We start from the raw sequence: 16,543 nt of genomic DNA, 5'->3' as shown, positions 1-16,543 counted from the left end.
GAAAGCAATTGTGTTTTTGTTCTGACAAGAAGGCTTTTCATAATGTTCTCAGGACTCAAACTGTAATCCAGAACTATAGGTTTTGTCAATGCTTGTCAGAAAATGTTGAATATATTGTGATTTTCTCCTTTTTTTTTTTAGGCCACGAAAGAGGAACTGGATGTAGAAACAGCCGTGAAACAGCTGTGTTCACAGCTTGGGGTAAAAAACCAGAGCTTTTGGGGTTCAACGCTGTATCACAGGGATGACCTTCCATTCCGCCACATTTCCAGGTATGCCGCAGTTACAATAGGGGATTTTATGTGCAACTGAAAGCTCTTTGGTACCCCAACATGGTGGCCAGTCCACTTTCAATTCAGAACATCAGATAAAAACCCTAACTTGCCCAGTTGTCCACCCAGAATGCATCTGTTAGGGAGCTGACTCTCCAAGGTCACCCCAAGTCTGCAGAACTCTCTGTGGGAATAGTGCAACCAAACTTGGCAGATGCATGCTGGTGGGAGAGCAGGGGTGATGCTAAGCCAACAAGGGTGCCAAAGTAGGGGCGTTCCCTCATTGCTCTGGCGAGAGTGCCTTTTCGTCCCATGCTTGGTTCAGTGGGTGCTGACTCTTAAAGCAGCATTTCAGAGAAACTAGACTGGCTGGTGTGATGTCACCTCTGTCGCTCTTTACACTGAATAGCACGGAGCAATCTGTAAAGGACTTCCTTGATAACAAGAGTTCTTAGGAGTTGTATACATTTAGTAATATACCACAAACTGACTGTATTTTAACAATCCTGTATACAAGTGCACCCTAACCTTGTTAATCCTATAGTTTGCAGATACGGCTCTTTCAATTGAGTTACTTTAGCTGAGGAGCGCACAGTCCACAGAGTTGAACTAGCCTACTCTGCTAATGTAAAGCACCACAGAATACTGGCAGACTCTGTAGCATATTGAGCTGCTGCACTGTTTTGCTGTGCCCACCATCTCGGTGTAATTGGTACAGTTCTGGATTACCAAATAGGCACCGGCCTATGGGCCCCACTCCCTTTAAGGGCCCCGCTACAGTGGATCAAAATAATATTGATTTGATCTTGAAAGAAAATTACAATCAAGCTTTCTTAAATATTGTTTCCAAGAGATAGAAAAAAAATGAATCAACTCAAAAAAACGAAAACTTTACATCAAGGACCCTTAGAGAAAATACTGTATTAATGTAATGTACCCATTAACAACTTGAAGTACATAAACTAGAGACATCAGATTCACATTGTTTGTCTCTTAAAAGCTCATCATCTGGCAGCTGTCAGTTTAAAAAAAATAATCCGGTGCATTGGGTATTAGGAGATAATTTGCGAGGAGGGCACCGACATTTCAGCTGCCTGGGGGCCTCCACAGGGTTTAATCCTGTACTGACTTGGTAGCACTCTAGTATGTGTGGTAGCACCGTGGCGTAATGGTAGGCAACCTGCAGTGTTTCACACCCTACTAGCATACTGGAAAGGAATACTGACACATGGGATAGTAGCCCACTGGCGCATTTGACAGCATGGTGGCATATGGGCAGCACGCTATCACGGTGAAGAAAAATCTGGTATATTCGTCAGTGTTATGGCAAATTTTCAGAATATACCTGACAGGATGAGCAGTCGCAGCCTGGTATATCACGCTGCACTCAAGTATTGAGAAGCAGCACTGTGTGACACTGAATCTTGTTTTATTGGGCAGCATCAAGTAGGCATGGTTCGAAGGCACCCCATCACCCTTAGACACCCTGGCACACTAGGCAGCATTGTGCCCTTTTCTAAGGATCCAAAGCCAGGCACGGGTGTTCCTGAGAGAAACATGACATACTGTGAAGGATACTGATGCCACTGGCAGCACCTTGGCCTATAAACAGGGACACTGGAATTATGCGGTTTTGCTGCAGCAATTTGCCATATTTGACACATGAACCATCTTTTGCTGCATAATCTGCAGATTTCAGTAAACAAAATTGTTTCTAGCTCAGAGGGATACAAAGTTATTAAGAACACAAGTTGCTGCCCAGTAGAAGGCCTTCGCTAAGTTTGACTAGTCACCTTTCTGTTTCTTATTGCTGTATTTGTGTGTCAAAGGGCTGCTAATGAGGTGAAATCTTTCCTCAAATAGTGTTAACGTGTAAAAATGCCAAAATAATGAGGTAATATTTACACAAAATGTGCCACATTATGACACATAATTTGCCTTTCTCTGATACATAATTTAGTCAACCCTGACTCATAACTTTGTGCTCCCTGCCACATAATCCCAGTGGCCCAGATTGTGGCTGATTTCTGGCGATCAGAAATTCTATTGGCGAATAGTGGAGCAGGCAGGGTGTTCAGCCAGCCCGCAGTGTTTCGCTAAGGGATGCCTATTGGCTATCGAGTGCTCAGCACTTCCACTCCCTCTTTTATCACCTGATGTTTGCACTTTGCTATCAGATTGTGTGACTAATTTTTTGGTCTCTGTGTGCTAATTTGCCTTTTCTTGATGCATAATTTAGTCAACCCTGCCACATAACTTTGTCCTCCACTGGTGCATAATACTAGTGGCTTTGCCAACAGAGCACTTCTCAATGTTCTGAAAACACCCTGGCACCCAGTACCATTTGTTCCTCTTTTATTTTAAAAAAAATATTCTTTGGGGGGGTGGGGGTATGGCTCCTCCCAAAGCCTTGCCTTAGATGACTGGACTTGATCACTGTAATGTGAGGCGGGCTGCTGATACAAACATTCCCACAGTCCTTTTAGTTCACTGCAATTTCTGACATGACACTGTTCAAATGTGATATTTACCAGTTTTAACATGGTGGTAAAACCGAGCAGGGCCTTTTGTTTAGCATAATTATTATCCATCTTTCTGTTCAACGCCCATGCCAAGACCCTTGCTGCTATACCACTGACCCTGCGCTCTCCTCCATGAATCCATGATAACCCATCTTGTGTACAGTGCACTGCTGATTTTTAGACAAGTTGCTCTATGTAGGTCATACAAATTGGTTATTGATGTTGCCCGCGATCCTACAGACGCGGAAGTAGCTGCCCGGGAACGCTGGCCGTTGGACTTATTGAGCAACGAGCAACACTTACCCGGAGCAGTAAAAGAATCTTTGAATGCCAGCAACCCCCTAGTTAAAAGGTGCGGCATTTATTGTTCCTGAACCATAGGATATATACTCTCTTTTAAAAAAAAACGTGTTAACCAACAGACATAACATCCAGAGGAATAAACCTAACGGTACGGAGTTGCTTTATGATCTAAGGACAAAAAAGCGCGCAATATAGGACTTTATGTGTCCACTCCCACGAATGATCCTAGAGCTTGGGGAACTGTGAAACACTGAGATAATCTCATTCAAGATTTTAACCCAATAAACGAGTTATCCTAGTGCGTTTGCACAGGTGACTATTTCTGGACAAGGAGATTCAAATAGTTATTGTCCTGAAGAAGGAGGCTACGAACAGCGAAAGCCTCCGAAACGCTTCGACGCATTGTATATGTGTTAAATTCGGAAGGGGCATACAAACTTTTTGAAATAGGGAAGTGAATCCCTATTCGATGTTGCCCATGAGGGGTCTGAATTAACTATGATATAACAAAGTGCATTGTCTTTTATCCTCCTTTTCTCCTGTATGATTATATGCTAAAATGTTTTTAATCATTTTCGTCTTTTATAAAAATGAAGCGTATATTTTATACTGATCATATTCCTATGAAAATATCTTTTGATGCAAATAAATAGCTTGCTCTGATATAATTGGCGTTTTGTGTGTAAGTGTTCCATCAGTGGGAGTGATTTGTGTAAACCCGAAATTGGGATTCTGATTGAATAGAGTGATTGAATCATTTGATGAGTGCCTTATCCAAAAGGGAAAAAAAATCTTTTTACTTTGCGGTCATACAAATTCATACATATTAATATCTTTGTATTTTGAGGCATTGCCAAGTCCACTAATGTTGGTTTCATTTTTACGGTTGTAGATCTTCCAACGCTATCTTTTTATGCTTGTGTTGGTTTATTCATCAGTTATTACCAAGGTATTTTGAAGATGTTTCTTTTGTTTTTTCCTTTGTAGAATTGTATCTCTACCCAAAGTGCATTTGTGTCACAACTAAAGCTTTGAGTACCCTTGCTTTGGTGGGATTCTTCAAAATATTTTCCTGCATCCAAGGGCATGCAAAACGGGAACCAACCCCTTTTACAGACAAACACATTCATTTGTTTAAACACGTGACAGGGATTTTACAATCAAAATTGATTGGAGGCTTGACAGACTTATTTATTTTATTTTTGTAGTTTTAAACACTAACTACAAGTGCTGGAGGATGTTGGAGAGCTCTACATAGTGACAAGAAAACATAAGTGAATAGAAAACACTGAGATACAGAAATACATTAACTAATGCAGAAATATGTTCGAAAATAATAACATCAGGTGGTCTTAAGAAGAAAGAGCATGCAGAAAATTTGCACAAAACTTGATAGAGATTTATATTCAATCATGATAAAAAAAATAGGCAACACAGGTGGGATGGAGGCCTGTGTTCCGGAAGTGTTACTGAAACCGAATCAAGGTGTGGGTGTTAAAATGCCTCTTAGACAGAATGAGTTGTAGGCCTCTCTGCAAGAAAAATATTGAATTTAATTTAAAACATTTATTTGTCAGATTACATTTCTACTGACTGCTCTTGCTATCTCCTAGGTTGCCTGATGTTTATACCCAGTTCAGAAAAGCAGTGGAATCTCAGGGCAGCGTTCGGCCAACCCTACTGATGCCGGAGAAGCTTCCACCTCTGCCTCCAGGGTTAGACGAAGGACACATCCCAACCATTGAGGATTTAGGCGAAGAAGGTGGGTGACTCCCAGTAACCCAAGGCACATATCTCATAATATTAATTAATTCCCTAAAAACACTGACGTAAAAGGCGAGTTATGGTTGCCAATGATGTGGCGAACACACAAAAACCATTGGTGTAGATTTCCACACTTGTTACCCTTCTCGGAAGGCTTCAAGTCAAGCTCAGGTTTGACCGGTCAAAGACTGTGCTTCTCTTTCGTGTCCTCTGCATGGGTTTAGGGGTTCTTCTAGAGGAAATATGAGGTCTGCATGCAGGGTGAGGCCACAGCGCGGGATGTTTGCATGTGCTTTGACTCCTATTTCAGGCAGATGCGACCAAACGCGCAGAAAGAAACAGCAGGGTAAAAGAAGACTGCCAAAGATGGACCACGAGCCAGACAAGCATTCACATCAAGAAGCAAATTCTCCACTGCAGGCTAATAGTTGTGAAAGCCTAACTTAAGAGAAATTCTCCGTGTATGAATCCCAAATACAGCTGACTTTTCTGCTACCTTGAGCTTCCGAATAGTCACAAATTTCAGAAATTAAAACTTTGCAGTGTTCCATCAGTGTGTCTGTGTCGACATATAGAATGGTTATAAATGTATGTTGTAATACAATTTTAAAAAGTGTTAGCGAAGTTATTATGCCTGGCTTCGGCAAGCTGGTTCTTTGTTTAAACTTTAATTTTTTTACTTTGAGCGCATGCCATGAATTTGAAAAGAAAAATCATAGAAAACAGCACGTTGCCACCTAAACATGGCAGGCATATGCTTGCTATAAAAAACATTCCAAATAATATTAATACAACAGTATGGGTACTTCCTCACAGGCATGGGTATTACAGCAGGTGTTTTAGTTTTCATGCACATCACAGAAAAATATGAATTTTATTAGTGCAAAGAAAAGCTTATTATCTTTGAAGTACTATAACCTTAAGACACAGTTTAAGCATGCATTGATGGCAAATAATTAGAGAAGATCGAAAATAGAAAGGAAAAAAGAATTGGCAAAATAAAGTTTTAACACCCACCCAATTCCCCCACCTCCACCCAGCCCTTGCACAGACGAGCACCTCTTTTTGCGTGGTTGTGCACATTTGATCAGTAAAAATGCCATCATTTACAGTGCAAGATAGCCAAAGTCTTGTATACTTAGGTGGGTGCCAGTAAAATGTGAATGACAGTTGAACATACCAATAGATGAAGAGGAGCGACATTAAATTGTACTATGACATTTTAAAAAAACAGTTAGTACCAATGACCTTTCATTTTTTTATTTTTTTAAATGAGGGCAACCTGGCATTGCACTGCCCAAAGATCTTCCTGTCTTTGTCACTTACAAGGTTATTATTATTCTTTTTTTTTTTTTTGCAGAACCTCTGACTGACCCCAGGTCTGCATTTCCATGCAGTGGTGGCGAAACACAGGCATTGTCAAGGTTACAGCATTACTTCTGGGACACGGTAATTGAAGGTTCTTAATATATTTGTTTGCTGAAAGGGTCTGCGTTTTGTTTCGTCTCCTCCGCATCCTATTGACCTGGATGTTCTTTTTAGGTGTTCTGAGCTCTACCCTTTTCTGAGTGTCTACTTCCCATTGACTTCCGCCAACCCTGATTGCTGAAGAGTGACTCCCATTACTAAGGGGATGTTCAGGTGATGAAAGCTCTTCTGGGGTAGTGCAGAATGGTAAACAGGAGATCTGTCCTCAGTGGCACGGCAATTTGCAGGGCATTTAGAATCACACAGCAATTAACAACATTCTGCGACAGATCTGCATGGATTCTGTACGCACATTCAAAAGCTGTGTTTGGATCAGTAGCTGGTGCATTTTAATGAAGATGCATCAGTTACTGAGGCGGACCCTGCTTCATCCTTTTTTTTTCAAGATCCCGCTAACAGTGGATAATCAAACTTCCATTATGGAAAGGCATACACTCAAAAAAGCATGAACTCTATTTTTTTTACCATAAATTACATTGAATTGATGTTCTCTTATTAGTTTAAAAAATAAAACTATTTTGTTAATGCCATCAGCTAACTCCTCTTGACTCCTACTATTGACTTAATAAAAGCTTTGCGTCCTTCATTTGTGAGAAATATCACACTGTGTATACGTATGATGACAAGTCAGGTGATTGGTTACCCCTAGCACTTCCAGAAGAAATCAGGTTGCATAGAGTTACCAAGTTCCTTTTGCAGTAAAAAAAATTGAGTTTAATTTTGGCTACTAAGGAAGCAAGAATCAGAAGCATTATATAGTTGTTCTAAAATCATTGCATTAATTGTCAAATTACTTGAATTGTTTGTTGCTTTGAAATTTCAAAGGCTAAAAAAACACATTTCGACTAGATGGTTTGTGGGTTTCAGCAGGCTACTGACTATGTTACAGAATCATCCTGAAACCTTAAATCAATCTAATTGTAATTTCACCATTTCACCATTAAACCTCAAGAATTGTGTCCACAAACTTCAAAACGCTCTCTTGCTTCCTTCGTTTCTGACAGAACCGTGTTGCCTCATACAAGGACACTCGCAATGGGCTAATAGGAATTGATTACTCCACGAAGTTTGCATCGTGGTAAGTATTCTGGATTGCTGATTTTCCATTGAAAGGATCCATAATATATCAGTCACCCTGAAAGTAGAGCATGCTGGTGCCTCCTTGCATTAGACAATCTTCAATTGTCTGGAGACCAAGCATTGAATAAATGTAGTATGTTCACTTAAGATACAATTAGTTATGACTGGTACATAGATTGCCTTAATTAAATAATGCTCAGTGGTGTGGTAATGACTGTTTTCAGTATATCTGAAGCGGCTCATGATTCAGCCTCGACTAGTGAGTAATAATACTTTGGCTTCACATTAAGTGATGATGATGATTGAACATCATTTGAATTGTCGTAACAAGGAAATTATATGTTTCTCTAAAATGCTGATCTGGTGCTCCAAAGGAGGGTCCCTCGACATTTATAGTTCGCGCAGAGCAGTCAATCCCTCTGATTGATCATAATTTCTAATCTAATGTACTTTATACTCTGTAGAAAAGTGAATGGTACTGTCTCACATACTTTTTTTCTGTTCAGTTCCCTGATATTCTAACACGTGCAATTAGAGACATGCACAGTCTCCCCCTTTCTGCACCCTCCTCTAATCCATGCATGACCCAAAAGCAGAAGCTATGTCTCCATCCTCCGCCCGACTTTGTCTCAAATTGAAATCCATGTGATCCTACCCTCCTAGATGTGCAGCGTCTTGCTGTTACTCCGCTAGGTTCGAGCTTTATACATATCAACAAAAACAGCACATACAGTGTAAGCCAGAGGAAACGGCAATAATAACAACGTGTTTATCTTTCCATTGAATTGTATAAGACAATGATAAAAAACGCAGAGAGGAGGTAAGTACTTATCAAAGTGAATCCTGAGTCACCTGAGATAACTGACCTTTTGAAATCATGGACAAACTCAGGATCCATTACACAGAACACAATCCCTCAGATGCCCTCAGAATTCATAGACATCTAAATTCCAGCTAGTCATTCTTTAAGTGGCCAAACAATGGAAACCATATTTTAGCCATTTGTCATGGTTGTTCCCAATTATTGTCAGATTATTCCACATCCTGTTTACCCAGTTCCTAAGTAAGGGTGACTCAAGGGACTTCATCGACATGCTACTTCGAACAGCATATGGGATAACAGCATTCAAACAATCCTGCACATACCTTTCATTGTTTCATCTCTCCTACTGCGTGCATACATTATTGGGTGGTCCAACATAGGATGTTCCAAATCACTTTTAATTTGTCTTAAAACTGTTATTTGCAGTTGTAAGTATCATAATGTTGTTTTTACTTTTAAATTTATTTAGTCGTACTAATAATATTTGGTGGATTTTTGATAGTCCCCGAGCCCTTTAAGTGTTGTTCTACTGTATTCAGTTCACCCAATAACATAATCCCACCCAATGAGTATTTCTCCAGGGACCTTTCTCTAAAGGAGGTTGAACAGGGGAATTCTCAGCCTTTTGTCGGACATCTGTTCCACTGGAGGCTCCCAAGGAGAAGAGAGAACTATCAGGGCGAATTTGTTTAATGTTTAAACTTTGGCGAAGCCCTTGATAGGATTTATAATACAGTCATGTGAATTAGGTTCACTGCTTTGTTGTATAGTTTCCTATTTTTTATTTTGACTCTGCTAGAAAATGTTCAGTGGTTCTGTCATCTATTCCATCCTTTCAAGGTACATTATCAATACACTTGGCTTGCATTTTAACAGCTGTTGAGGCAGTGTCAACAACGAGATAATAACACATTCAGGAAATTTTGATGAAATGACCAACAATTTTGTTTTATTATTCTGTTTTAACTTTTTCCTATACTGCCTATGTGGTTTTCTGCTACTCCTTAGATAGTGTTTTATATATGAAAGAGAAGGACTCATCATTTTTTAATTTTGAGCTATCAACTGACACATTTTCTGCATTGTCCTTGCAGCTGTCTGTGTTATAGTTACCGGTTTGTTTGGTATACTCAATGCTTTAGGTCCATTTGTCCCTAACAGATGCTGTCCTGTCTTACCCTTAGGGATCTTTGTAGGAATCCTCTTCCTGTGTACTGGGGCAACAGTTTCACTTTTTTTAAATACATATCTTTATCTCAAATACAGTGACAGAGGCATTAGGGATATGGATTGGGCATTAACTTACATTAAAAATCATGACATTGAAAGCAAACATCGGAATCACTGCCATACCCAAGAGCACATTCCCACTTGACATATGAGAAGTCTGACAGTCTCGGTTAAAAAAATCCTCGTAGCACCTGTAAAAGGAATCAAACAGTGTACGCCGTCTGCCCCCGCATGTCCCACATTAGGAACAGGTCACATGTTGTCCCTCGACCCAATCCATACATAATCTTGGGATGTCTTCTAACACTCCCGGCAGGCCTCCTCCAAGGCACTATCCTCAGTTAAAGGTACTCCTCACTACACATACCATACTTGGCCAATCCAATATACTGTGAGGGGAGTGGACTCCTAGATGGAAACCCGTGCGCTCGCCACTCAGTTGCAGTCCATCTCGACTAAGTATTGTGCACTCTGTTCATCCTCTCCAGGTAGATCTCCCATTGCTGCCATGGGGGACAACGCCCGTTTGAGGACTTGGTTGCTGGGCAAGGTCTGGACCTGGGACCATTTCATTTATACTCAGATTTTCTTGGGATGGCGGGTGAAATGTGGAGATCGGAACTCGATTTCCCACCAGCGGTGGGCCAGCTGAATGCAGTACTGGACACAGATCGGACGAGAGAGATGGTCTTGGGATTGTATGGGGTGCTACTACGTGGGACCGTTGCACCCGGCAGTCAGGCTCTGAAGGCATGGTGGGAGGAACGATTATCAACAGAGATTCCAGAGGCTGCATGGGTTAGAAGTCTGGTGTGTCTCTGCCAAGCGCCTGCCCGGAGGTGGAAGCACCAATGCATATGGTACAACCCTCTTGCCATTATGTATCTTTCTTCCAGCATCAGGCAGTCACTTGCAGTAGCGCATTACTAGCGCACCAATTGGAAAAGGACCCCAGGAGCCAATTCAACAAGTGCTTGCCACCTAGCTCCTGGCTTAACATCTCCTGTTCTGGATTTGGCGCGTCCTGAGCCAGTGCATTGAATAATTGAAGTTGTGCCGCCACATAATAGATCTCATAACTGGGGTCCCCTGTCCCCCCCTCCTCCATTGTGGCGTACAATGTAGTTATGGTCACCTGGTGCCTTCCAGAAACCCAAATTAGTGAGGCTAGCAGACATTGTAAATCCATAAAGAAAGATTTCTCCAATATAATCTGTAAAGTCGCAAAAAATTATAGAAGCATTTTCACTATTGAAACCCTACCCACAGTCGAGAGGAGAAGTTGTGTCCAGAAGGGGAGTGACTGTTGAATCAATGCCAATGCTTTCCCTCGGTTACCATCCACAAAGTCTTCTTCCGTTTGGTAAAATGTTACCCCCCGTACCGCCACTGCAGTGCAGAGTGGTCTTCTTCACCAGTGTGCCGCTGTGCCTCTGGAGTTCATATTAAGGGTTACAAACATGATTTCCCCTAGTTAATGTACCATCCGGACATCCACCCAAAGTCGTCTAGAGCTACCATGACCTCTAGTAATGTCCGTCTGTCTGCCTTCAGATAGATCAACGTATCAAAGGCATACATTGACATGACCTGAGGGTGACCTGACATTCAGACACCTCACTGATGTCCCAGAAAGTGTGACAAACACACCAGTGGCTCAGTGGCTTAAGCAGAGAGCAAGGGAAAAAGGGGGCAGCCCTGTCTGGTACCTCGCTCTATATTCAACCTGCCCGATATAACTTCTCCGGTGTAGACCCTGGCCAATGGAGTCTCGAAGAGAGAATCTCAATCCACCTTCAGAACTTCAGCACCATCTCAAATTTGGTTAAGACCGTCTGCAGGTACGAGCACCCCAGTGTGTCAAAGACCTTACCTATTTCTAGGCAGGCTACCCAACAGCTGGTGTCAGCCCTACGAGCCCAAAGTAAACTGTGTGAGTTCAGGAACGTGTTCCACCAGGAATTAACCCTTTCTGATCAGGGTGTATCAATATCTGTGACAGCGGTTTCAGTCTGTCTGCTATTATCTTCCCTAGGATGTTGTAATCAAGGATAAGCAGGGAAAGAGGAAGAAAGAATTGCACCTCAAGTGGATTGTGCCCCGGCTTCATGAGTACTGTTATTGGCACTTCTCTCATGGAATCAGACAGCCTACCCCGTATGCTTGCTGCTTCAAATAATCTCTAGAGTCGAGGGGCCAGCTGGGCATTAAAAGTGGCGTAAAACTCAATGCGGAGGCCATCCATTCCCGGAGTCTGACCCCTGGCTATCTGCTTTATCGCCAGCTTGACCTCCTCTAGAGTCAGTGGGTTGTCCAATTCCTGCTTCTGCAGGATGTAAAAAATGGGGGTCCCAATACTATGTAAGTATGCCGTCATCGACTTCTGATCTGTGTACCTGTCAGCCTTTTATACCGACGTATAGTACCTCTCAAACTCTCTATTTATATCCAGCTGTGAATTTACTGTGTTGCCTGCAGTAGTCCGGATCGCCCCCAAGGGTGTTTGTGGCACATCCGACCGTAGCAGCCAAGCTAGCAGGCTACTAGCCTAGTTAGCTAGCTCATGTTGGCACTTAATATATTCCTTGTAATCTAGGGTAAACAGGCGTCGTATTCCCTTCCTGTGTTCTGCTTTGATGCTCTCCAGTGCTTCAAGGGACTCAGAACTGGAAATCTACTCCCCCCTCTGCGTTCTTCACAGGCGGTCCTCTATTTCCATGATCTCTTTCCTCACCCCACGTTATATGCCATACTTTGTTGTCATGTGTACCCCTCGAATGCGCCTCATTCCACTACTGCATACGAGCAGATCCCTCATTGTCAGTAAAAAAAATGGTTATGTTTCCACCCACATGAGCTTTGAACAGCCAATCCAACAACGCCAGTGGTTGAAACTGCCAGGTGGGAATCACTGGGCATGCACGGCCCCATGAGAAGGTCACCATTAACGGACAGTAGTCTGATACTGTCTTGCCCAGGTACTTCGCATTCGTGCACTTACTCATGAAGGAAGGTCCCACTGCCATAAATCATATCAATCTGCCTGTGTAAAGCATGTAATCCTGAGTAGTGAGAATAATCCCACAGGCCCGGTTCTAGGGAGCGCCAAACATCTACCGCTTGCATGGTAAGGGTCCCATTTTTGTAGGTAGGTTCTTGGTGTTAGTGTGTGTTTGGGCCCTTACCAACGGAGAAGTGGATCTATCATTTAGCAGATTCGGAACACAATTAAAGTCCCCACACCAGAAGACCAGAAATAGCTCTGAGCGTAAGAGTGCGGGTTTTAAGAAGGCCCCGAAAAGAGATTTTTCCCACATTCGGAGCATGCACAGCGGCTAATGTAAGGGATTCTCCATCAAGAGCGCCCTCCAGAATGACAAAGCAATCCTCTGAGTCAATCAGAGAGTGTTCCTGTATGAACGGGACTCCAGGGGCCCCCCATATTAACATCCCCCTGGCATTAGTGGAGTATGCAATACCATAAAGCATACCCCGCCATCGTTTGCGCTGCTTTGATAGTTCCCTGGCCGCCAAGTGTGTTTCTTGGAGACATGCAAACTGTACCCCGCATCATTTGAGATATGAATAAATTTGATAGTGCTTTCCTTAGGAACCCATCCCCCTCACATTCCAAGTCGATAATCTTGAGCTGGCATATTGGCAGTATGGACGTGAGCACAATCAAGTCAGTGGGTACCGGGGAGGAGGAGCCAAGATGGCGACCGGAGCAGTCGCTTGAGCGCCCGGCTCCGTCGGCCCTTGGCCTCGGACTATCCTCCTGATTCCTATCCTTGCCGATTTTCGAGGTGCAACGCGTGCGACGACGCGCTGACTGCGCCGCCGCTTTCCCGAAGTCTTAGCCCGCCCGGATGCCGGAGTTTTTGGTGCCTTTGTTCCCCGCCCTGGACCCTTGCTCTACTGTGGCCTCGGCCGGCCCCCTGGAAGCGTCGCAGTCACCGGACCCGCTGGTGCAAATCTGAGCCCGAGGTCCCGATCCCGCCTCACGCCACGTACGGTCGCCAGAAGAGCCGGGAGAGAGACGCCCGGACACCTCCTGTACCCTGCATCTGACGGGCTGGAGCCAGAGGGTAAGCCCCGGTGTGGCGGGTCTCCTACCCCGCTCTGTGGACCACGCCGTGGAAGGCTGCAGACCCCCTTCTTCTATGGTCTAGTCGGCTGCAAAGAGCGCCCGAGGGAGGGGAAGAGACTGCTGGCTTTCACCTGTTGCGGCGCAGACCTGTTGGGAATTGCCTCCTTGTCACGATCCCCCCCCCTGGCCACGGTACCGTTCAACGGTAAAACATGGCGCTGATTGCCTGCTCGCTGCTGGGGGGTGACGCTCCGGTCTCGCCCGCTGCCCGCTTCGCCCTCCCTCTACCAGACTCCAGCTCCCCAGTGCCGTCCCGGATTGCTGCCGTTGGGGGGACGCAGCCTCCGCTGACATACGGCTCCGTTCTGGCTGCCCTGCGGGACTTTCGTCTGCAATTGTGTGTCGGCTTGCAAACGCTGAGTGAGCGGTTCGACTCTACACTGTCTGCTGCGGGCCGTGAGCGCCCCGTTTGTGATCAACAAGACGTGAGTCTGCCAGTGCTGTGGCCCTCCTGCGGGGAAGCAACGACTGGGTATAACGGTGCTACACTGGTGTCTGCATTTGGCTTTCCCGGCGCTCGGGATCAATCGCTCTCCTGCTCAACGGCAGATACTTTGTTTCCCCGGTCATTGCTGCCTGCTTTGTTGTTGCCTGCCTCACCGTGCCCGCAGGAGTTTCCAGCTGAACTACACCTGGCGACCTCGAGGAACCGTTCACGGTGGCCTATGACTCCTTTTATGTGGAACTCATGTACTTTACAAGCCAGGTCTGGATTTTATATGGTGTGCAAGGGGACCTCCATAGATGATCGGCGGCCATTTTGTGACTCTACTTCTCCATCTTCTCCCAAGTGGCCATATTGTCTTTGTCTGTTCGGGATGGGGGGCATTCAAGAGGGGGCGGGTCTAATCGTACGCCCGCGATCGGGCCAGGGCTAGATTACTTTCTATCATCATGGCTTCACGGCCGGGCTGGACTGGGACTGGAATTGTCTACTTATGTTGTGCGCACTCGTCGCGATCTGTCTGCCTTCATTTCCGTGGTGTTACATGCTATCTTCCCACGACCGCCTTCGGGTGTAGTGGGGTTTCAGTGTGTGGAGGCTTGGTTGGCCGGTGGTGTCGGGCGCTCCTGAGGATACGTGGGCTCCTCCCCGCCTCCTTTCTTCTTTCTTCTCTTAGTTTCTTTACTCTATTCCTACTTTCTCTCTCGTCTATATTTCGGGTTCATTGGGCGACAGGCACTATGCTGGGGGGGGGGTAGGCCATAGCCTCCGCATTGGTGTAGGGTGGGGGGGTAATTTACTGTTTCTTCTTAGTTCTATGGGCCTCTTTCTTTCATGTCTCTGCGCTATACTTGTTTCGATTCGGGGTCCGGGTGTGGGGTGGATTGAGTGGGGGCGGCTTTTAGGGGGTGCGTATTTACTACTGTGATGATCCTGTTATCTAATTGCATCGCCTTACTGTATGAGATTTTCTATGGCTGTTTTAATGATGCTGCTGCTCTCCAGTGTATGAAACCGACTTGCGGACTCGAATCTCCTTGTTTCTATCCTTTACTGACTTTATTCTCGATAAAAATTTTTTTTTTTTTTTTGAAAACCTTAAAATTAACCTTCACTTCTCCTTCCCCCGGTGTCAAGGATCCCTCCAGTGTATGAATCCTGAATCGTTGCTAATCTTGACCTTGCCGCACAGGGAATGTATTGTTTGCCTCTGTGCTCAACCGTATTGTGGCCGGCCTGATGGTTGTAGGCCCGTATTTGTTCTTTTACTCTGCACAAATAAAGGTTTTTAAAAAAAAAAAAAAAAAAAAAAAGTCAGTGGGTACCACTTGGGATATGGGGCACTGCGAGTAGACGCAGCGGTGAACAACTAAACAGTGTAACATAGTAAACAAACCCCAACAAATCCCCATCCTTGGCCATACCATCAACCGAACACAGCCAACCAGCGATTCAAATTATTCAACTTTCGACAGTCATTCTGCCATATGGGACGGTCCATACCAGTCATGACACAGGGGCGGTGTCCAGCTCTGCCGCCATTGGGTTAGCACACAACTCCCCCTTCCTAGATGGGCCCTATGTCCAAAGAGACTCCCCACCCAATCTCGGCACATGACCCCACAACAATAATAAGAGCCAACAAGTAAAGGATATCACATCAATCAAGGAGGCCCCATTAACAGGTCTGCAGTCATCTGTGTGACCTGGGGGCCTCCCCGCAGCTCCTCTGGGATCTCTTCAATCGGTGAAGGGTTGTGGGACCCTACAGAGTCCATGTCTGTTTCACTAGGATCTCTTCAATTGGCAGAGGGTTGTGGGACCCTACAGTTTCCACGTTTGAGTCCCTACCGCTTGATCCAGCTGTCATATGTTGCTTCACTTCAGCCAACATTACTACTCTGCCCAGGGCAGCCTGAGCCTTCATTGCCTTGCCCGGAATGCTCATCACTTAGCATTGTTTACGTATCTTAGTTGGCCACTCATTCATTCCCTCTAGTCTGGCGGCACGTTGCTACTCACCCCCTGAACTCCAGCCAGTTTCAGACCTCCTTTGGTGTCATAAACAAAAGTCTTGTTGTCTAGGATGACGTTTGAGTTTCGCTGGATACAGCAATGCATATTTAAACCCCAAAACGCAGAGCTACTGTTTCACCTCTTGGAACGACTCTCGCTGCTGTCTACCTACATTGTGTAATCTGGGAAAATGGTGGGCATGCTATTGTCTGTCTTCCAGGGGCCCGTGGCTCTGGCAATCTGCAGAAAATTGGCCCGATCCCTGAAATTTAATAGCCTTACCACAACTGTCCGTGGAGGATCACCTGGGTTCAGGCATCACCCCATTACTCTGTGGGCTCGTTCCACGGTGAAGGTTGACGTGTTGCCCAGCTAGTCAGGTTTCTAGATAGAGGTCCATGCTCTTGCCTTCCACTCCCTTGGGGAGATCCACTACCTGGATATTGCTCC

At 44.7% G+C, this 16,543-nt stretch overlaps 1 protein-coding gene across 1 annotated transcript in view; it reads left to right on the top strand.

The window, feature by feature from the left end:
* Positions 1-16,543, top strand: part of LOC146796341 (cryptochrome DASH-like) — a 97,784-nt gene that overhangs the window by 26,898 nt on the left and 54,343 nt on the right. The window contains exons 4-7 of the mRNA XM_085628864.1: positions 142-272; positions 4,711-4,859; positions 6,222-6,310; positions 7,354-7,427. Of these exons, the coding sequence (XP_085484990.1) occupies positions 142-272; positions 4,711-4,859; positions 6,222-6,310; positions 7,354-7,427 (443 nt within the window). The remainder of the gene's footprint in view (positions 1-141; positions 273-4,710; positions 4,860-6,221; positions 6,311-7,353; positions 7,428-16,543) is intronic.

Source organism: Triturus cristatus, chromosome 10, assembly GCF_964204655.1.
Source record: "Triturus cristatus chromosome 10, aTriCri1.1, whole genome shotgun sequence".
NCBI classification, from domain to species: Eukaryota; Metazoa; Chordata; class Amphibia; order Caudata; family Salamandridae; genus Triturus; species Triturus cristatus.
This window is presented reverse-complemented; position numbering and strand designations above follow the sequence as displayed.